At 37.5% G+C, this 23846-nt stretch overlaps 1 protein-coding gene and 1 pseudogene across 4 annotated transcripts; one reads left to right on the top strand and one right to left on the bottom strand.

The window, feature by feature from the left end:
- Window positions 1–7886: 7886 nt before the first annotated feature.
- LOC113356169 (protein ELC-like) lies at window positions 7887–14069 on the top strand. Of its 4 annotated transcripts, none has more exons than XM_026599214.1 (5): window positions 7887–9397; window positions 11723–11841; window positions 12233–12424; window positions 12517–12709; window positions 13252–14069. In XM_026599214.1, exon 1 carries the CDS (start codon window positions 8004–8006, stop codon window positions 9168–9170), a length of 1167 nt encoding a protein of 388 aa, XP_026454999.1. In that variant the 5' UTR covers window positions 7887–8003; the 3' UTR covers window positions 9171–9397; window positions 11723–11841; window positions 12233–12424; window positions 12517–12709; window positions 13252–14069. The 4 variants fall into 4 exon arrangements, with proteins under 4 accessions (XP_026454999.1, XP_026454998.1, XP_026454997.1 ...); XM_026599213.1 differs by lacking the exon at window positions 13252–14069 and adding an exon at window positions 12870–13161; XM_026599212.1 differs by lacking the exon at window positions 13252–14069 and adding an exon at window positions 10222–10274 and having other exon boundaries at window positions 12517–13161.
- A 594-nt stretch (window positions 14070–14663) lies between these two features.
- LOC113356168 lies at window positions 14664–17763 on the bottom strand (annotated as a pseudogene).
- Between the last annotated feature and the right edge of the window lie 6083 nt (window positions 17764–23846).

Here is a 23846-nt window from a genome sequence, read left to right as displayed (position 1 = left end):
CTCTACACTCTCCTCCATAGAGGCCCTTCCTCATTACAAACAATCGAGACCAACACTGAAGTTATTCTCTGATTATTATCTACCTCATTGGTTATTCTCTGAAGTTATAGGTGTCCATGAAGGAACAAAATCCCCATTATATAACAACCGATCTTTTGTCAAAGCATTTCCCAATCCACCCTCGCTGAAAATTTGTGGTCCGGCTTTGAACCAAACAGCTTCACCGAATTTAACACCACCATTACGAGAAAGTAATTCAGAGAAGATGCATCCTAGAGCTCCGAGCATTTCCCGGCGGGATAATTCAGCGGTATCCCAACCATATCCCAACCATAATCGCCTGGAAATTCACCGTTTAGATGATAGGGATTTTCCGGAAAAAAAAGGGTCCCAAGTATTTAACTCGCTCAGGACCGTAACATGCTACTATATGAAACAACAGGATTAGATGATTTAGGCTTTGCTACTGTCTTTTTCTGAAAAAGCATTGTCATCCTTGGCCGAGAATCTTAGAAATGGATGATGATGCCTCTCCAGCAGGAGAGGGAGAAGAAAGAGCCATGGTAGAAGCATTCATGGATGTTGGATTGAGAAATGAAGTAGGGTTGTATACTTGAAGTGTAGAAATTAGTAAGAAAGTATGAGGAGGTTTATTTGTAGGAATAAGCAGATGCTGATGATATGGTATGTTCAATCTCTGAGATATCTCTGTCTGTCTTTTAATTGGTCCCTTAAGCATTATGGTACACTGTCTAACATCTTTCGGATATTACTTGACAATTTTCATCCGCAACTTCATAGTTTAGTGGCTCTTGTAAGCGATAGCAAATCCTGTTTAGCACCTATGAGCTAATGGAAATCTGATCCATCAATTTTTCTGTAAGAAAATCTGAAAACACATTGAGCTTCACCAGTGTCAATAACACTCCAAACTCAGTTGTCCTTACCCTTCACCAGTGTCAAAACGAGCGACCAGGGGACCCAGGAAAGATAAATTTCCTTTTAAGGCCCGGGCTAGAAGCCTTGGTCGAGCAAAAAAAAATGGCTTGTGGACTGGGAAGCCTACCCTGGCTAAATCCCCCTTTAGCCCAGCTGTAGGTCTGTCATTGCGAGCGACGTTATATATTTATATGGTCCTAAATCCTAACGTCAGACACGACAAATCTGTGTCCAGTATGGATTTTTATCTTGACTACATAGCCACATGCCTTGATTTCTATTTCTCTGGACGATAGAAATCATAAAAGATTTTCTTTCACCCATATGATTATTAAGAATCAAATGTCTAGATGAGGTGACCCATTTGTTGAGCCTACACCTACTATGTACTTGTTGTGAAAGCTAGTAAAAGCATACAATATTTGATTTGAACACAAAAAGTGGGAGTTAAATTGTGTTCTCAATTATTATATACTACTATATAAGTGTGAGCTTCCATCAATAGAACCTGGACTGCCATTATATCAATACACACAAAGTGATTGAACTTAAATGATCACGACAATCATAAACTTCCTTATGAAACAAAAGGGCATACAACTTTTTGTGGGGAAATGGGAGAAAGATGTCATATGACGTCATTCAATTCACTTTTGACATTTTAATTTACTTGTAAATTAGGGCATCTCTTTGAGGTCCTACACCAATGTAGGGAAGAAGAGCACCTGCTAGCTCCTCTATCCTTTCCGCGTATCTTCGTGCAGCCAGTGGAAGTTCCTCGTAATTTCTAATTTTAGAAATATCAGTCTGCCACCCCGGTAACACCTCATACTCAACCTAAAACCACATGTGAATCAATGTTGGAATAATATTAGAGAATACACCTAAATATATCTGATTATGTTCATGTATCATTTCTAATGAGTTTGCCAAAATTCACCTGTACTTGCTCCAGCACAGAAAGTCTGCAGAGAAAGATTTAATTGGTATATCGTCGCTTAATTTCTTGGAGAGTTGACAGGACATCGAGCTTAGTAAGATTGAGAGAAGAGAACCTATTAATTTGACAGCAAAATTTTTAGTGCTACAATATCGAGCCAACCACATCTTCGAGGCCGACCAGTAGTAGTATCGAATTCATGCCCAACTTTCCTAAGGTCTTCTCCAGCTTCACATAATAACCCCGTTGGGAAAGGACCAGATCCAACCCTTGTAGTGTAAGCCTTCACCTGCACAAGAAGTTTGCAAGTTCAAAAAACCACAAAAGAAAGGTAATGCCAGTATGAAGGAACTACGATGTGTAGTACAAAGTTTGATAATCCAAAGTGAATTAAAAGGTCACTTACAACTCCAACTAGATCACCCAAGACTCTTGGAGCAATACCAAGTCCGGTGCATATACCACCAGCTGAGGGGCTAGATGAAGTGACAAATGGGTATGTTCCAAAATCAATATCATATCAAGGGGGTGCAAGACTTCTCAGTTTAGGTCTCATCTTGATCCTCTATACCATGTTCGTATGGTGACGCGATGTTCTACGCGAATCCACCTTGGAAGGACATCATACCAAAGTCGTACAAGACGTACTTCGATATGGTTTTATTCCCTTCATAGTGTCAGAGGTTCTCTTCTTTTTCGCTTTCTTCTGGGCGTCCTTCCATTCGTCTTTGTCACCTACGGTAGAGATCGGATCCTGCTGGACACCGAAAGGGATTCTTGTTTTAGACGCCTAATCAGAAAAAATCGATTCGAAATGAAGATATGACCATGTTCAAGGACCCAGACCCTTGAACCCGAGAGCCCCTGTGTCTCCAACATGGTTGCCTGACCGCCTTCAACCAATATTTTCTTTTTCTGTGCTATGAAATCATTCACAACATGAACAGTATCAGCAATGAAGGGTCACAACCTGTCGGCAAACCTCTTGTACTCTTCAACTTCTTCCTTTAGCATGTCCTTGTTGTAGTTAAATCCTTTGAAACGGGAAGCTGCGTCAGACAATAATACATCCAGCTTGTCATGGAAAGTATCCATTTTCCTGAGGTCGCATACTCTTCTGCCATTTCGAATCGCCTTGCTAGAGTAACAAGGTCCAATTCCTCTCTTTGTTGTCCCTATAAACGACTTAGCAAGTTCAGCTTCTCTAAGACCATCTACAGTTTGATGGAAATCAAACAACAAATGAGCACGATCAGACACCAATATCCTTCCTTTACAAGAGACACCATTAGACTCAAGACCATCGATTTCTTTAAAAAGTCCAGGAAGATGCACCACAACTCCGTTACCAATAAGGCAAAGGGTGTCTTCGTTAAGGATAGGTTTTTATTTTTATTTTTATTTTTTTTAAAGAAAAACACAAAAAATTTCATTGAGAAAAAGGCCCAAAGGCAAAGTTACACAGAACATGATATTTTCTCAACCTCCATCTTAGAACTGACACAAACAGGAAGATTAACACTTCATTTCCTACAACAAGGATTGTTCCTAGCAAACTTGGCTAACAGATCTGCCACTTGATTACATTTTCTAGTCCTAAAGCAAACAACAACACTTCTTAAACAAAGAACTAAATGTTGACATTCTCTAATAATATTACCATCTTCCCAAGGAGAGATATTGCAGAGACCATTCATGTTGTCCATAACTGTTTTATTATCACCTTCCACTATAACATTCTTCAGTTGAAGCTGATATATCCATTGGAGAGCTTTTAAGGCTGCAACAGCTTCTGCTTGGGAAACATCTCACTCTTTCTACCATTGTCCAGGCTTCCACCAATTGACCTGCAAAATCTCTGATAATTAGAGCAATTCCAGCAATATTACTATCAGGAAGAACAAAAGCATCAATATTGATTTTTAGTCATCCTCTTTAGGGGGGGGTCCATCTGGTTATGTTAGTTCTGCTTCTTTCAGTTCTGTTAAGATTATTGCATAACACCTGCATTTGGTTTAGTTGATTGTTAGTTTGGATTTTATTCTCCCTGCAATAATCTCTAATTATGTGAGTAAGGCTGTTGGTGGAGCTTATTTTGTTGTCAAACACCAGTTCACATCTTGACTTCCATATGAACCACAGAGTAATGACAATGAGATTGATGGCTGACTGCTTTCTGAAATTTATCCTTGAATCTGTGTTGCTCCAAGATTTCACCCACTGCCGTATGTCTTGAACACTGACTAGTTCTTGAGCAATATTTTGAGATATGGCATTCCAAACATTCCTAGCAAAGGTGCACTGAATGAGCATATGAGTGGTAGATTCCTCTCCATTCATGCATCTTTTACAGCTCCTATCTTGGACTTGAGAATGTCTAGCCAATCTTTGATTAGAGAGCAGAATATCTTGAGCTAATTTCCATAAGAACAATTGGCATTTGTGAGGAATTTTGAGATTCCATAAACCCAGCCAGAATTTGGCTTCTTATTCCTTATTTCTCAGGTTTTGATTGTGCTCACAAAGAATTGCTTTATAAGCTGAGTTTACTGTGAAATTTCCACTGCTAGTCAAAGACCATTGAATTTTATTTTCATGTTGTGTAGATGGCCTGATATTTAAAATTTTCTCCATCTGATCTTGAGTAAAATAGTTTCGGAGAAGATTTACATTCCATCTTTTTATGTGATTGTCAAAGAAATCTTCAACTTTCATATGCAGTGGGATATCTTCTCCATCATTGAAATTTTGCCGGACTTGCTGAGCTGTATAAACTTGAATCCAATTGTCCCTGAAAGCATACACTTTTTTGCCATCTCCAATCATCCATATGTGAAAATTTTTTACCCATTCTAGACCTTTGCATATGCTCTTCCAAATTTCACTGCCCTTATCAGAAATATCATCTTGGAGGATGTTGTCATGTTTGAAGTATTTGGCTTCTAAAATGAGGGCCCATTCTTTGTCTTTTTCCTGAGTAAGCCTCCAGGCCAGTTTGGTGATAGCTTCTTCATTATATGCCTTTAAGTTCTTGAAGCCAAGACCTCTCCATCTTTTTGGAATGGAAATAGCACTTCAGGAGATGAAGTACATACCTTTACCATTGTTTTTGTTCCACCAGTATTTTTTTTGAGTAGCTTCTAACTGATTTATTGTTGTTTGAGGTAGAATGAAGCAACCCATCTGAAATTGAGCCATGGAGTTTGTAATAGATAGAATTTGTGTGCTTCTCCCTGCCCGATTGACCAAACCAGCTTGCCATTGTTGGAGCCTTTTCTGCATCCTGAAATGTTGCTGAAGCCTTTTGTTTTTGCTCTGCCAAATAATAGATTTATTACCAGATACTTTTCCTCAAGAGGCATTAAATTCATTCCCATTACTTGACAAACATCAGCTTTCAGATCATCATTGAGTCTTTTGCTGAAGTGTAGGCTAGATTTGTTTAGGTTAACCATTTGCCTTGAGACTGTGCAGAACTTGTGAATAACATTATTGAGGCTTTCAATGGAGCTTCTTTTTGCAATGGAGAAAAGAATGCAGTCATCAGCAAAGAATAAGTGAGAAACTGGAAGACCTCCTCTAGCAGGGTAAACTGGGATGATGTTATTTTCCTCTACTTCATGTTGTATCATTATGCTAAAACCTTCCATGCAGATGATGAAGAGATATGGTGAAAGACTGTCACCTTGTCTTAGGCCTCTAGTTGGAGTCATAGTTTTAATTGGAGAGCCATTAAGAAATGGTGTGACCCGCATTTGCTCCACCCTACAAACAAGACAATAATAAAACTACCCAATAAACTAAACAAACACATCAAACCAATCTAAGTTAAAGACAATATCAAAATGTCAGGGGTATAAGTTCCTGTATACCTGACAACGAGCAACAATATCAAAATGCTTGGCCAAGATATCAACCAACTTCCCCTTCCCTTCATCACCCCATTAACAACCCAACACACCTGAAACCTGGCTCAACGAACCGAGTCGACTGACCTCGTCTGCAGTCACAACCTTAGGAGAAGAGACGCTTAAAGCTTTTGGTGAGAGTCTAGATTCATAGGGAAAATGAAGAAGAGGCCTTCCTTCCTTCTTTTCTTTATTTTTAGCCAAGTCAATAAATATGAATTTCAGTCAACACCAACACTTACTCATTCCAAAAGAAAGAAATTGTATTAACTGACAGAGGTTACATAATTGAGGTCTTTAGTTGTTTACAAGGATTATCCCACCAAGGTATAGTATGTTCCGATAGACTTCTAAAAACATTCCAAAGAACTCTCATATATTCAGCATGAGTAGTTGTGTACCAAATCGTGTAACAAACATATTATTAACATTTCAGATTTTGTCAAATAACATAATATTGACATTTCAGATGATTACAGTTCTACCGGTACATATTGTATTCACTTTCAAAATTCAACAAAGTAATCATATCATCATAACAAACTTATTGTATCTTGCAGTTATATATATATATATATATATATATGGTGTCACGAATTAGTTCAGAACAATCTAACAATCTTTGAGCATTGCCAATATTCCTAACTGAGAATTCACAAATTTTATACAATAAGACAGTCACAAGTTTTGGTTCAGAACCATCACTATATGACCACTACCATGAAAACCTCATTTTCATTTACCATTTACCAAAACTCAAAATGAAACCCTAGCATTCTTGTAAAAAAAAACTAAAACCCTAATTAAAAATCACTCATCACAATTAGAATTCCTCCTACAAAACTTAACTTAAACCCATACGTAGATTCTCCTCAAAATCTTAAAAATACCAGACCTTGTGCAAATCAAATTCATTAAACATAGAAAAACATAAAATTAAGCAAGACCCAGATTCTAATCTACATACCTGAAACAAATTCAACCCTTAGATGTGTAGTAGTTGAGGATCTTTAGGGTTTGCAAATCGAAAAAAGATTGGATCTAGGATGAAATTGAGGTGTTAAAGATATTTTTATAATGCCGGTACACCAAGCATTATTGTTTTATACTCCCTCCGTTCTTTTTTAATATGCCAGTTTCTATAAATAAAAGTTTCAAAAAAATAGGCCAGTTTCCTAATTGGGAAAGTCAAATGTTATTTTAATTTTTTGGGACCACTTTTCTCTTAACTTCTTTTGATGACAAGTGTCATGTGGACCACTTCACTTTACTTCTTTTGCTAACAAGTGTCATGGGGACCATTTCACTTCACTTCTTTTATTGACAAGTGTCATGAGGACTAGGGCTGTCAATGGGTACCCGCTACCCGGAACCGGAACCGGACCCGAGCGAATAGGGTCCGGTTCCGGGTCCCAAAATTGGACCCATTAACAAGTTAGGACCCGACGGGTAATTACCCGATTGGACCCGAACCTAAACGGGTCCGAACGAGTAATACCCGATGGGTACCCGCGGGTAACGGGTACCCGGTTATTCATTCTTTTATCCCTCTTTTTAGCAAAATTACAAGTATTTTGCTAGTTTGGTTTTGGATTTTTTTTCTCATTTTTCATTTCTTCTTACATTTAATCTTTATTTAGTACATTAATAAAGAAATAATACCAAAATTTTTTTAGAAATAAGTTTGATTCAAGCAAAAAAAGGGAAAGACATCAAAATTTTGAACTTTTATGTGTGTTTTCTTAATACCCAACGGGTACCCGGAACCGATGGGTATCCGGGGTTTTAAACGGGTCCGGTTCTGGGTCCACTAATTTAGAAACCGGACCCGGAACCGCTAGTAACCGGACCCGACTTTTATAAATAGGGTCCGGGTCCGGATCCATTGATACCCGGGAGGACCCGGACCCGTTGACAGCCCTAATGAGGACCACTTTCAATGATTAGTTCTCTTAATTTCCTTAAATTTCGCTAAAAACAAAACTGGCCTATTAAAAAAGAACGGAGAGAGTAATTGACAATAATGTTAACAAGCGCGTAGGGCTAAGTAAGTCCACGCGCCTCTTGAGTCCACCCACATTCTAAATACCACCACCTCTACGATATCAAATACAATCAAGCGAAGCAATCTTTTCCGTCCTCCTCTCTCTAGGGTTTGTCCAACTCCGATCTTCCGCTACAACTGAAAGCGATCTTCCGCTACAACTGAAAGAAGAATGGCGCATCAATCAACTCAATTGTTCCTATCCACCGTCTTATCCCAACGAGGTCCATCAGCTTTACAATACACAGAAGATTCAAAATGGTTAATCCGTCAACACCTGGTATCTTTGATCGAATCATATCCATCTCTACAACCCAAAACAGCAGTATTCAATCATACAGATGGTAGAACAGTGAATCTGTTACAAGCACAAGGTACAATTCCAATGATTTATATGAATGTTACTTACAATATACCTATTGTGATTTGGTTAATGGAAACTTATCCTCGTCATCCACCTTGTATTTATGTTAATCCTACTCGTGATATGATCATTAAAAGACCTCATGCTTATGTTAATCCCTCCGGTTTGGTCTCCACGCCCCTGTTACAGTCTTGGATTTACCCTAGTTCTACTCTTTGTGATGTCATTAAAGAACTTAGTGGCCTTTTTGGTCTTGATCCACCCTTGTTTACTCGCCAACAACAAAACCCTAATACTGAGAGTATGAGGATTCAATCCAATTCGGGTAGACCTGCAATTCCACCTAGGGGGGGTTATGATCAATCGCCTTATGGAGTCTCCCCTTCTCAGAATATGAATCATCGGACTGATGATCCAGTTGAGATTTATAAGAAGAATGCTATTAATAAGTTGTTGGAGAGTCTACATGGAGATATAGCCACATTGAGGAAAAACAGAGAAGTTGAAATGGAAGGACTGTTTAATGCACAAGGTATGTTGAGACAGAGAGAGGAACAGTTATCAAAAGGGGTGAGAGAAATGCAACAAGAGAAAGAAGGATTAGAACAACAGTTACAAATGGTTTTAATGAATACTGATGTTTTGGAGGGTTGGGTAAAAGAGAATCAAGTCAAAGTGAAAATCAATAAAGGGAATTTGAATGTTGATCAAGTTTTTGAACCTGTTGATGCTCTATCGAAACAAATGCTTGATTGCACGGCAGCAGATTTAGCTATTGAAGATGTGATTTACTCATTGGATAAGGCTTTTCAAGAAGGGTCTATAGCATTTGATCACTATCTGAAGAATGTTAGAGCTTTATCTCGTGAGCAATTCTTTCATCGTGCTACAGCTTCTAAGGTTAGAGCTGCACAGATGCAAGCTCAGGTTGCTAACATGGCATCTAGAGCATCACATTCACAATATGCTATGTGATAGCAGGTATTTGTTGAAGAAATGGATTCAAGGAAGACAGAGAGTGGTTGAATATGAAGTTTGAATGGTTTGTGAACCGCCAGTTACAGCAGTTGTGAGTTTTCACGATATCTTTGAGTTGCAGGGGATCTACAGTTGTATTGCTAGACAGATATGCCAATTATTACTTTTACTGTCATGAGTTTTTGCCCCTCCAAAAACTTGTCTCGAAGAATCTGCAGTATCAGGTCAGTTGTGAGACTTGTTAGTTGTTTGCTTTCTTGTACATGATTTTAGAACTTTTTTCTCAATCTTCATTGGGTGATCAACATAATGAGTCCAATATAATAATCTGATATTCTGAGCACGTGTTCTTTATCTGTAATTTTGTGCTATGAATGGCACATAGTGATTTTAATGGCATATGAGTGAGAATTACTAATTGTGAATGCTATTATGTTGTTGATTTTACATCTCACCCCATTTTTGTGGAGTTATACATCAGTTCTGGAACTATGTGTGAGAAACTCGACGGAATGTAGCTATTCCGTTACATTTGCGTATCCAGTTATACATCACTATATACAGGATCTCTCTTTCCTAGAGTTTGCTATGAGGAGAATACCCCTATTTGAGGTTTTATCTTTATATTATTTATCAATTGAAGAAGTATGCTATTTTTATGCCTATTGCCTAGAGTGGGGGGCAGACTTTCATCGAAGGTAGAGCTACCATGCTCATGTTTTGATGCACCTCATACGCACTCCATCTGTTCCTTGGGCATGTTAAATCTTACATCTGAACCCGCTATCTGGAACTACAACTGTTGATCGCCAAAGCGTTTGAAATATTTTTTAAAGTTAAACTCCTATAATATGATGTTCACATTCTCTATTTTGTTTTATATTTGGACATTACATACCTATCTTGCTACTTATACATTTTTTTTATATCTTAACCCAGTATTTGGAATTACAATTCTTGGTTGTGGAACCTGTGATTTGAATGCATTATGTCGTTGACTTTGATTGTCTTTTTTTTTTGTCATGACATATTTTATTTTTTTGATCAGCGGCTTGACATACCATTTACATACCTTAATCTGAGTAGTGGCACTTACTTTTGGTGAGTTTTATGATGTGGTTGTATTCATTAATACGTCTTACTAGATTTTTTTTTTTTTTTTTTGCGTAGGTTAGTCAGAGTATCATTATAGAGTTTCATAGTGAAAACTGGATACTTGCTTAATTTAGAACAGTCACTTGAACTTTAACTCCCTGCAGAGAGATCCTAACTTGTGAAATTAGAAATGTGGGAGTTTTTACTTTCTTTTTAAATCGTATTGATAATACCCTTCTTTCTAGGGATTCAAAAAACCTATATTTGAATGGAGAAGCACATAAACTTCTCAGAATTTTTTGTGAGGATGCTTTAGGGTTTTTTGCATCTTGCAGTTTTTTAGCCTAAACTTTATGCTCGCCTCGTGTCGCCCGTTATCCTCGTATGATATACTTTCATATTGAAGTTATAGAAATCTTATTGGAGAGAAGACTGCATGACAGACTTCATGTCTTTTGATTCGTGAATTGTTCAAGTTAATTCTTCCTGACAAATTTATATTACTGTGGTAGTACAAAGGTTGCCAGTGACCTCTTTGACGTATGAGCATTCTGGTGTACCTCTTTTAAGCTAGGAGCATTCTTTTAAGCTAGGAGCATTCTGATTGTTAACCCTGAACCAAGTATTAATTGTTAAACGATAGACCAAAGTTAAGTAGTTGGAAGCACTTGCAAAAGTAGTCATTAGTGGAAAATTCAAATTCTAGATCAGGTAAGATAATATCTCTACTTCTTTTATGTGTCTTGAACAATCCACTAACATTTCTTTATAGGTGTCTGTTGAATTTGTTTTTCTGCAAAGAATTTTGTGATAGCTTTTCGGACTGTTGTATAGGAATAGCAACAAAAGTCACCACGCATTAGATGGATAACAGCTGAATACGATATTGTTCCACAAGTATCCAATTTCTGCTGGAACATTGACTACAATAGTGTAGTAGATTGTGTGCCTGTAATGAAGAAATAAGGGTAGAAAGGCAGGTGGCTGTAATTATCTACTGCCTTGCGCTATTGCTGGTCATGTTTGGCTGGTCTGTGGGAACCGGTACCATGTTGTGCTGACCACAGGACGATGGCCTATATGTGCCTGGTCACCTACTGGTTTCAACATCCTCTTTTTGCTTAGGTTCAACATCGCAGAGCATGTTAGTATGGATTCAGGCTGGTAGGTGGTATCACTGGTACGTTGACATAAATTACAATGTCCGGGGAATCTCACCCCTTCTGGTCTTAAACATATGGGTTCGTTGTTGTGTTCTAGGTTGGGAAATCTTTGTTGATTGATTCTTTAATCAAGTATTATACTGCAAAAAATCATGCCAAAGTAGGAGACACCATTATACTGGTATATTTAGCCTTCACTTTTATTTTCTTTCTCTACGTAGTGGTAGTAAACCAGTGGTAGACATACATCGTGTAATCTATCCCATTGATTCAATTTTTTGTTGTTGCTAGGTAACCGGAGACGGATACAGTTTGTGGAGTGTCCCAATATTATGAATGGCATGATTGATGCTGCAAAGTATGCAGACGCAGTGATGTTGCTCATTGACGCATAATATGGGTTTGAAATGGTAAGTCACAGTAAAATGTTCAGAATGTTCTTTTGTCATTTAATAATCATTAAAGTCTAGTGTTCATCCCCATTAACTTTCTTTTAAGAATTTGGCACTCCACATCGATGGTATCTCCCTGATTTTTGCTTCAGCTCCGAGGAAGATTGTTACCGATTTTAGCCTTAACCCGAAATGGCTTTTTAAAACCAAACCATATGACCAATGGTAGCCTACATTCCCATGCCTTGACAATCTAGTCTCCTTCTCACCTTGTGAAGCCACATGCTAACTCTAGGTATCTCACCCTTTTCATCAAGGGTTGAATAAAGTCTTGCTGTGACGCAGCTTTTTATACTTTACCTGTACGTCTTCTATCTTGGATTTTTTATTTATTTGCTTGAATCTTCAGGCAGCATTTCGGATTTTAGCAAGAGCAGTTGTACTCGATTACCATGATGTGGAGATACGGAAGCAAATCATGTGGACTGGAGATTTGCACTGGAAGCAAATCCAAGTGAAGGTTCCTTGCATCTTCAACCTGCCAACGGCAGTCCTGGAACGTAGAGACGGTGTTTGGCAAAGCATGGATTCAGTCGAGAAGGTCGTCGTCTCTTTTACCTTGATTGGGAGATGATTTAAGTTACTGTTCCCAATTTCAGCAGGCCTTCTCTTACTGCTTGTGTTATTTTTCAGGCACATGTTTTAGTGATATACAAGAACAAGATCGCACCAGAGCCCATGAGAACAAGGCTTATAGAGTTACTCGGCGAGAAGCTCAAGGATGATGCGGCCAAGGCGCGGGGGAATCCTGAACAACGGCGTGCAGTGCTCACTTTCCAAGCGATACCTCCTACTTGGGGGGTCTAAGTTGCATGAGGAGTGTCTGGTAAGAACTTTGGTGTTTTATGCACTTAAATAACTTTTCTGTAGCTCTCATCAAAAATTCAGATTAAATTTATGTACAGTATAGAGCATTTTGTATATAGCTTTCAGGATAGTGAAGTGTCAAACTCGCTGCTTTTGTTTCTATTATGCCTTATCTACAGAGGGAGAGAATGAAGCGTTTTTATTAAAAAAAAAAAAAAAAAAAAGACGAATCCTCTGTCCATGATTTCAACTGTGTGACAGAAACAGCTGGAGAAGAGAGGGATAGAGAGCTACTATTCCATGGTTATGTTTCAGGCTTCCCTTGAGTATTTCATTGTATCATCTATGGTTGTCTGATGTGTAATTTATGCATGAAACCAGCCAAATTTTTTGAAACCGAGGTAGTAGTTTTTATTTTTCATCTAGGCTTGTATGATGACTAATTCCAAGAGTTTGTTTTTTTGGTTTTTATTATATACGTTTATAACAAACTCTTCGCAGTATGTCTAATAGATTTTCTGTTACACTTTGGGGTCTCGAACCTTGATCATTTATGTCAAGTTGGCTGTGCTGACATGGAACCATAAACAAGGACGGAACAAAGCTGCCACCAGAGTAAAGTGGGTCAACAACTTCACCAAGTGGTCCTCCGATAACCCTCAACTGCACCCATCAGGATAACTTGCATAGCCCAAATAGCTACTCCCTCCGTTTCTAAAAAATAGGCAAGTTTGGTTTTTACAAAAATTAAGAAAACCAATCATTGTACCACTTTCTCATGTTTTTTACTAAAATACCTTTTGGTCCCCACTCATTTCTTATCAGAGAAAGAGAGAGAAGTGGTCTCTTTGTGGGTATAGTAGTAAAATCATAACATTTGACTTTCCACATATGTAGACAAATCTATTTTTTTGACATACCCAAATAAAGAAACCTGTCTATATTTTAGAAACGGAGGGAGTAAAATGCTTTGAGCATGTACCAAACTCGAGTTCCTTAAGTAGTCCAATCCACCCCCGCTGAAAATTTGTGCTCCGGCTTTGAACCAAACAGCTTCACGAATTTAACACCATTACGAGAAAGTAATTCAGGGAAGATGTTCACAGAGAAAGTTTCGTGATCGGCGGACTCTCCGGAAAAGGGTCCTAAGTATTTAACTCGGTCAGGACCCTTACCATGGACTATTAGATGAAACAGCAGGCTTAGATGATCTGGGCTTTGCTACTGTCTTTTTCAGGAAAAGCATTATGATCCTTCCTTGGCCGAAAATCTTAGAAATGGGTGAAGAGTGTTTTACTGCAAGGAAGTATGAGGATGTTTATTTGTGTTTCAGCAGGAGTGTTATGACTGTATTTACAGGGCATATGCAAATTTTGGTACAGTTTAAAATCCTTCGGTTAATACTTACAGTTTCCATCCACAACTTCATAGCGTAAATGTTTGTGTGGCTCTAGTAAGCTATAGCAAATTTTGTGCGACTCTTGGGCAAGCAAAATGAGTGATGTATATCTTTGACAAGGTCCAATGTCAGACACAGTAAATTTCTAAATTTGTGTCCCCGTATGAATTTTATCTTGGCTACCTCATTGAGGCCCAACATTGCGTTGGTTCCTATCTCAATGATAATTATTGTGACCTCAAAGTTCAAACTGGACCAAAATGATTTCACCTGCCGTAAGAGTATACTCAATTCAATAAAAAACTCCTTACCACTTGATAAACATAAATACTGATAAAGAATTTTTCTTGAACATCATCAACATCTGTCAATTCGATTTTAAGTCACAAAGGGTCGACAATGTCTGGTCCAAATCTACACTGATCCTTCATATACCTAGGTAGATGATACTGGATTAATAGAGAGCCTATACCTACTTACCTGAAGCTAGCAGAAGCAGACAAATCATTTCATATTACCTGGGAGTTAGATTGTGTTCTTAAATATATAAAACTGTGAGCTTCCATCAATAGAACCTGGACTGCCACTATATCAATAACACAAAGTGATTGAACTTAAATGATCACGACAATCATAGACTTCCTTATGAAACAAAAAGGCATACCACTTTTTGTGGGGAAATGGGCGAAAAATGTCATATGACGTCATTCAATTCACTCAGACATTTTAATCTTACTTGTAAATCAGGGCATCACGTTGAGGTCCTACACCAATGTAGTGAATAGGAACACCTGCTTGCTCCTCTATTCTTTCCACATATCTTCGTGCAGCCAGCGGAAGTTCCTCGTAATTTCTAATTTTAGAAATATCAGTCTGCCACCCAGGCAACACCTCGTATTCAACCTAAAACCATATGCGAACCGATGTTAGAATAATATTAAAGAATACACCTAAATATATCAGATTATGTCCATGTATCATTTCTAACGAGTTTGCACATATTCACCTGTACTTGCTCCAGCACGGAAAGGTCTGCAGGGAAAGATTTAACTGGTATCCCGTCGATTTTGTAGGATATTCCAAGCTTAATTTCTTGAAGACTTGACAAGACGTCGAGCTTGGTGAGATTGAGAGAAGAGAAGCCATTAATCTGACAACAAAATTGTAGTGCTACAATATCGAGCCAACCACATCTTCGAGGTCGACCAGTAGTAGTACCAAATTCATGCCCAGCTTTCCTAAGGTCTTCTCCCGCTTCACATAGTAACTCTGTTGGAAAAGGACCAGATCCAACTCTTGTAGTGTAAGCCTTTACCTGCACAAGAATATTTCAAGGTCAAAAAAGAACAGCAGAAGTAAAATGTCAAAGGGACTAAGATGTGTCATATGAAGTTTGATAACACAAAGTAAAATAAAAGGGAAAAATTCACTTGCAACTCCTATTAGATCACCAAGAACTTTTGGAGCAATACCAAGTCCAGTGCAAATACCACCAGCTGACGGGTTAGAAGAAGTGACAAATGGATATGTTCCAAAATCAATATCCAACATGGTTGCCTGACCGCCTTCAACCAATATTTTCTTTTTTTGTGCTATGGAATCAATTCACAACATGAACAATATCAGCAATGAAGGGTCCCAATCTATCGGCAAACCTCTTGTAGTGTTCAACTTCTTCATTTAGCATGTCCTTGCTCTAGTTAAATCCTTTGAAACGGGAAGCTGCGTCAGACAATAACACATCAAGCTTGTCACGGAAAGTATCCATGTGCCTGAGGTCGCATACTCTTATGCCATTTCGAATCACCTTGCTAGAGTAACAAGGTCCAATCCCTCTCTTTGTTGTCCCTATAAATGACTTAGCAAGTTCAGCTTCTCTGAGCCCATCTACAGTTTGATGGAAGTCAAACAACAAATGAGCCCGATCAGACACCAATATCCTTCCTTTACAAGAGACCCCATTGACTCAAGACCATCGATTTCTTTAAAAAGTCCAGGAAGATGCACCACAACTCCGTTACCAATAAGACAAAGGGTTTCTTCGTTAAGGATTCCTGATGGAACAAGGTGAAGAGCGAACTTCTTCCCTTCGGCATTGTAGATGGTGTGACCCGCATTTGCTCCACCCTACAAATAAGAAAATAAATAAAACTACCGCAATAGACTAAACAAACACATCAAATAATATATAGAACCAATCTAAGTTAAAGACAACAGAAGCTGAGGGAGTATAAGTTCCTGTATACTTGACAACGAGCAACAATATCAAAATGCTTGGCCAAGATATCAACCAACTTCCCCTTCCCTTCATCACCCCATTGACAACCCAACACACCTGAAACCTGACTCAACGAACCGAGTCGACTGACCTCGTCTGCGGTCACAACCTTGGGGGAAGAGACGCTTAAAGCTTTTGGTGAGATTCTAGATTCATAGGGAAGATGAAGAAGAGGCCTTTCATCACTGGAGTTTCTGCCATAAAATCTCCCTTTAGGAACCGTAAGAGGGCTAGAGTCGACTATGAGAGACGAGAGGTTCATAGCGTCCTTTACTTCCTTCTTTTCTTTCTTTCTAGCCAAGCCAATATATATGAATTTCAGTCAACACCAACACTTACTCATTCCAAAAGTAAGAACTTATATTAACTGACAGATGTTACATAATTGAGGTTTTAGTTGTTTAATACAAGGAGTATCCCCACCAAGGTGTAGTATGTTTCAATATACTTCTAAAAACACTCCAGAGGACTCTCATCTATTTATCTATCCATTTGATATACTTCTAGAAACACTCCAAAGGACTCTTGTCTATTTATCTATCAAATCAATACACCAAGGTGTATTATATTCAGCAAGAGTAGCTGTCTACCAAATCGTGTAACGAACATATTAACATTTCAGATTTTGTCAAAATAAAATAAAATAAACATTTGAGATGATTACAGTTTTACCAGTACTGCATATTGTATTCACTTTCAAAATTCAATAACCTAATCATCTCATCATAAAAAACTTACAATATCTTGCAATGGTGTGGCGAATTAGTTCAGAACAGTCGGAACAATCTTTCAGCATTGCCAATATTCCAAACAATTGAGAATTCAAAAAAAAATCATACAATAAGACATACCCAAGTTTTGGTTCAGAACCATCACCTTTATCACACTATACAATGAAAACCCTAATAACTTCGTCTCCATTTACCAGTTATCAACCTCAAAATGAACCCTAACCTTTTTGTAAAATAAAACTAAAACCGTAATCAAACATCAGTCATCACAAATAGAATTCTTCCTACAGAACTTAAACCCATATGCAGATACTCCTCGAAATCATAAAAATACCAGAACATAGAAAACCAGAAAAATTAAGCAAAACCCAGAGTCTAAACTACATACCTGAAACAGATTCAACCCTTTGATGGGAAGCAACTTATGATCTTTAGGGTTTGCAAATAGAAAAAAATGGATCTAGGAATCTGGGAAATTGAGGTGTTAAAGGTAGGCCATTTCTAGGGTTTTAGTACTTTAGGGGTTTTGAACCTGCTGTTAACAAGAAAAGGAGAGTGAGGCTGTGAGAGGCGGAAATAGAATAATTTGGGGGGTTTAACTTTGAATAGTTGGTGAGAATATTTTCTTTTTATTAGGGTTTTAATAATTATGGGGACAGGAGAAGAAGCACACACGCTGCCACGCAGACGCAGTTGGACAGTGCATCTTATAGCTTCCAGAAATGTTTGTAATCATCATGCCAGAATCCAATATTTTTTTATTTTTTTTTCTGAAGAGTAGAATCCAATATTCTAATTACATTGATTATTATTGTTTGCAGTGCCGAAGTGGTGGATATTCTTATACCTGTATGAGCCACTTTGATTGATATAACAAGCAAGACTGTCCACCAATGGTCATACACTTTTTTTAACTAAAATAGTCCTCGAATTACAACACCAGAGTTCTATCCATGCACAAAAATTCCAACAAAACAAATTGTTCACAAAACCTCATTTCACATAAACTATTTATGTTACCCTTCTAATTTAAATCACCCAAACAAAAACAAAAATCAATCCCACCTTTAATTTTTATTATATTATTACCACCAACAACAACACATCACAAGCAACACCACCATCGTGCCACCACCACTAACCACCATCGCCGTCAACCATCACCACTACCTCCACCACCGCGCCACCACCGCCGACCGTCACCACCGCCGACCGCCTCCACCGCCGTCCGCCACCACCACCGCCGACCGCCACCACCGCCGACCGCCTCCACCGCCGACCGCCACCCGCCACCACCGCCGACCACCACCATTACCGACCGTCACTACCCGCCACCACCGCCGACCGCCACCACCACCGCCGCCGTCCACCACCGTCGCCACCGCACCACCACCGCCAACCGCCACTACCACCGACCACCACCGACCAAAACCAGCACCACCGCCACCAGCACCGCCGACCGCCCACCATCATCGACCTCCAGCACCGCTGCTGCCCACCATCGCCGACCACCAGCACCACCGTCGCCGCCAAGAGTATGATGAATTTTTTTTTTGATGAAACCAAAACTTGTTTCATCAAAAAAATGAAAAAAATATGATGAAACCAGTTTTGGTTTCATCAACAAAATGAAAAATATGTTGAAACCAAAATTGGTTCCAACAATAAACTACAATTTGGTTTTGTCGACAAATCTGAAGCATGAAACCAAAATTTGTTTCGACATAAAATTCTCGTATCACCAACAAGATTGGTTTTGTCCAAAAAAAACTATAAAAAAAAGTGTGATAAAATTAGATGAAACTGAAACTCGTTTCAACATAAATTATCGTATCACCAGCGATATTCGTTTCGTTGGAGAAGATTAAAAAAAAAATGAAACCAAAGCTCGTCTCAACATAAAGTTATCGTATCACCAATAATATTGGTTTCGTCGATAAAAAGTAAAAATAAAAAGTGAAATAAAATTAGAAGCAACCAAAACTTGTTTCAACATAAATTACTGTATCACCAACAAGATTGGTTTAATTGACATAAAATCTGAAAAAAATCACATATTAGATGAAACCAAAACTGGTTTCAACAAAAAAAAGATTATTATATCACCAACAAATTGGTTTCGTCGAAAAAAATTAGCAAAAATACGATGAAACCAATTTTGGTTTCATCATAAATAAGATGAAACTGTAATTGGTTTCGTGCAAATGTATATTCAACTGCAAGAGAAATTACAAGAGTGTATAATACAATTCCATTGAACAGATGCGGACTTGTTGTGTACTTGTTGTTTATTCAACTGCAGATCAGTGTCTAATATAAAAGCAAGTTGTCAGGGTGATAACGTTTTCAACCAAATGTATAACAGAACTTAAATTTGATAAAAGTATTGGAAATATGAAAAACTTGAGAAGAGGGGACTTTAAGGAAATTACAGACCTGGGATCTGCGAGCCTCAAATTGAGGCATAACCAGGGTAACTAATGTTGCTTCATCTTTCAAGAGTTTGACTTATAGCAGGTATCAATCTTCATTAAAAAAAAATGAAATGTCAAGTTTCGTTGTGCCAGGGTTCAGTCAATAAACTTGCATAGCAAAGAAAAATATAAGACAAGCACACGAGTGAATACACAACATATAATATATGTCTAAGATATAGAACAACAAGCAACTTTTATGCTATAGTAATCAAATATACTAGGAGTATGGAGATGAACGAGAGGTCCAATGTCACCTAAGTCCACCTTCACTTTATCTGGGAGTTCAGTAAGATATCTCAAATTTGTTCTCTCTATAACAGAGACATGTTCATCTCGACACACTTTTTCTGCCACCTGATAAAATAAGCATTTCAATTTAGTATTCAACAATGTGTCGATCATCTATTGAATTTAATATAACAAGGATACCTACAACCATGGTAAAGAAAATAAAATGAGAAACTACAGAAACATATTACTAAACATTTGTTTTTCCATAATTACATTACAATGAATTTTAGCCTACCCTAAATCATTTGGGACTTAAGGCTCGGTTGTTGGTATACATTACAGCTAAGTTTAAATTAAATATCATACGAACAAGTACCTCTCCATATCCTACATCAACTCCATAAACAAATGACGCGCCATACTGGAGTAGGAAATCAGTGAACACAATTATAAACAACTATTATTGTCTAAGATCTCAGTGAACGGTTTTGAGTTACCGAGGGAAGCCTTACTTGAAAAACATCAACAAATGACATCCTTCCAATCTCCACAAATTCAGCTCCCATTAATCAAATGCAACCCCACAAATTAATCCAAGCCTTATACCAACTTAAACTGGACTTTCACATTTCTTTTTATCCAAAGCCATCACTTAAAGGAAGCCACTGTTCTTATACTCCCGACAGCGTCGTTAGCAACTTGACTTGGTTTCAACAAAAAAAAGATTATTATATCACCAACAAATTGGTTTCGTCGATAAAAATTAGCAAAAATACGATACCAATTTTGGTTTTATCATAAATAAGATGAAACCGTAATTGGTTTCGTGCAAATGTCTATTCAACTGCAAGAGAAAATACAATAGTGTATAATACAATTCCATTAAACAGATGCGGACTTGTTGTGTACCTGCAAGAGAAATTACAACAAGTGTTATACAAGTTCATTGAACAAATGAAATGGAAAAAAGGGGTATGGATATCTAGTAATTTAGTTTACCATATTTTTGCAAACTGAACAGGCTTAATCTGAACGGTGGGGTCCTTGCTACACGAATATGGGGGAGATGATTTAATCCACCAACACCTCGCAAGTACACAATAATCCTGCAATTTAGTTACACATTAATACTAATCACGCGAATTAAATCCTTCCAAAATGAAAATCCCACTTCATGCTACGTAGAGAGAAATAACAAGTACACTGACCAGTTCAAGCATAGAGCTTTGCCAAGTTGTTTTTAATAATTTTTGGTACGTGTAATAACCATTAATGTATTTCCTCACCATGTTCAGCCTTTCAACAGTTCGTCCTCCTCATTGGTTAATTCCTGCAGCAAACAAACATACTCATAAACGATCCCTAAGTTAATACTGTTGTGTTCGAAGTATAACCAACAAGATTGGTTTCATTGGCATAAACTCGAAACAAGAAATAAAAGTAGATGAAACCAAAACTGGTTTCAGCAAATAAAAATAATCATATGACCAAAAAAATTGGTTTCGTTGACAAAAACTAGATGAAACCAAAATAAAACACTAACACAAAATGAAACACTAACATAATCATATTGGGACAACTGTTTTAACAACATCAATAACAGAGCATACATTTTACTTGCTTTACAGTTTTTCACACCGTAAACAGAAGTCAACCCTTCTTGTTTCCTTTACTTCCTTTAATGTTTGCACAACAACATCTTCGTGTTGTCTTTATTTCCTTTACACTTTACACGCAAATGATCCTAAGTTGATATGATCGGTATCTGGTAGAAGTATTACCAACAACATTTGTTTAATCGACATAAACTTGAAAACATGAAATGAATATTTGATGAAACCAAAACTGGTTTCAGTGGAAAAAATCATATTACCAAAAAATGCAGGAAGATGTATAGGATACGGGAAAATGTACATTTTTTTCCTCCAACATCTTTATCAAAGACAAAACTAAATAAAAATATCAATCTCTAATACCTAATCAAAATGACCTCGAATGCTAATGGTACAGAAAAGATACACATGTTTACTTCAACAACGCTACTGCCTCAAATTAACAATTAATAAACAAATACCAATGTAGTAAAGAATGATTCTGATAGTAGCACCACATACAATTATTGGCAGATTGAATTAAACGCTGACATCAAATAAGAATGGTAAAAAATAAACTATTCACTTCTTTCTCGGTGTGAGAGAGTGCCTGAAGTTAAAATTGAAATCCATAACTTCTTTCAGAGCGATATGTTGGTTCAAATATCATCCATATAACTGGAAAATTATGCTACATGTCCATGGTTTGACTTTCCAAAAGGGTTTAACAGATTTTGTAGATGATGATTACGCATTGTGGTGCATTATGTAGATGCACAAGAAGACCTTTGTCATCAAAACTCCAATTTTTAACATATTTACCTCTACAATTATGTGAGATTTGATTGAAGGTGAAGAACTCTATCTTTGGCGTCATCCAGAAACAGTAAACGCTTCAATTTGTGTTCACTCTCTGGTAGTCATTGCATCAGTACCTTATCCTGCAGTATAAATCCACACACCAAAGGAAAAAAAATTACTTGTAAGCTAACCAGAATACATCAAATTCTCCATGTTTTATTATACTAACCTAACCACATAGGGCTATTATCCCCAATTTTGTACATAACTTAGTAATCTAACCTAAACACATCAAATTCTCAAGAATCAAAACTAACGAATTGTCAAACAAAATGGGATCTGGTATCCAATTCAATTAAAAAATTAGTGAAATGATAAGATTTTTTAATACTTAAAAACTTCAAATTACCATTCTAAAATCCACCGTTTCTCCCAACACAAGCAGATGAACTTAAATCTCGTCGTCATCGGTGGTCCATTTCCATCATGGGATCAATCAGGAGAAAGGAGTTGTTGGTAAAGAATCAGGACATGGTAGGAGATTTGGTGTTGCTGTCGGAGCACAAAGATGAGGTGCTCCGGGTGATGATGGTGGGGAGGAAGAGGAAGAGACGAACGTGTTGTTGATGTCAGATCTGAACATCGATCGTAGTGGGTTTGGTGGCGGCGGAGGTGATGTTGGTGGAGATCTGAAATTATAGTAGGAAAAAGCAAAAAGAAGTGTTGGTGGGGGAGGACAAGAAGAGCCAGAGGTGATCGTGGCAGATCTGGATAATGGCTTATGGGTGGTGCTGCGGTCGGAGGAGTTGCTGCTAGTGGTAGGGGAGAAGAAAGATCGATAAGGATATATACAGTAAAGGGTAGGATTGATATTATAAAATTTAATAAAAACTAAATTTAAATATTTTAAATGGAAATGTGGTTTTTGTTCCATTTTAATTGGATATGGTTTTCATTTAGCCCAAATAATGTGGCTGGTGTTTGTGTAACTCAAAGAGTATCACCTTGGTTTTTTAGAGCTTAATATGTAACTAAAAAGATAAAAAATCATATATAACGGCGGCAGCATGAAAAATAATGACTGTCAAATGACCATCTTCAAAACTTGCTGTAGGTTACTAATTGTTGTGACTGCATTGCATATGATTATGGTTGGTGTATGTACTTTACCTGATATAGAAGGGTCATTTTTTAGGTAATTATTTTCTCTTAAACTGTATTTTTCTGGCTATATACAACTTGTGTTGACCAACTGACCTTAGTGTTGGAAATTGGTTATATATTTCCTCCGTCCTAGTTTATTTGTTAAAATTGAGTTATTTTTTAACAAAAGTGTACCAAAAAATTATTATATTTCCCACTAAAATTATCTAATTATCAAGAAAAAAATAAAAATTAGGATACAAAAACTAGTATATTAAACAAGTAATTTGAAAGATTGATGATGTATGTGGAAGTAATTTGAATTTGTTTCAAGTTTTTGCAAAATCCTATTTTGGCAAGTAAACTAGGACCGAGGGAGTACAATTTTGTTAGCACAGGTGATTACAGAAAATGTTAAAGTGAACCCGATCCAGTGTCACATACTTTCAGATTATGTGCAGTGTGCCATTTTTAACTGGGACAAGGCTTTCAGAATAAATGAAA

Source organism: Papaver somniferum, chromosome 3, assembly GCF_003573695.1.
Source record: "Papaver somniferum cultivar HN1 chromosome 3, ASM357369v1, whole genome shotgun sequence".
Taxonomy (NCBI): domain Eukaryota; kingdom Viridiplantae; phylum Streptophyta; class Magnoliopsida; order Ranunculales; family Papaveraceae; genus Papaver; species Papaver somniferum.
This window is presented reverse-complemented; position numbering and strand designations above follow the sequence as displayed.

Bases quoted from the DNA above. Each gene is read 5' to 3' on its own strand.
- LOC113356169 (XM_026599214.1), top strand. From the start codon at position 8,004: ATGGCGCATCAATCAACTCAATTGTTCCTATCCACCGTCTTATCCCAA.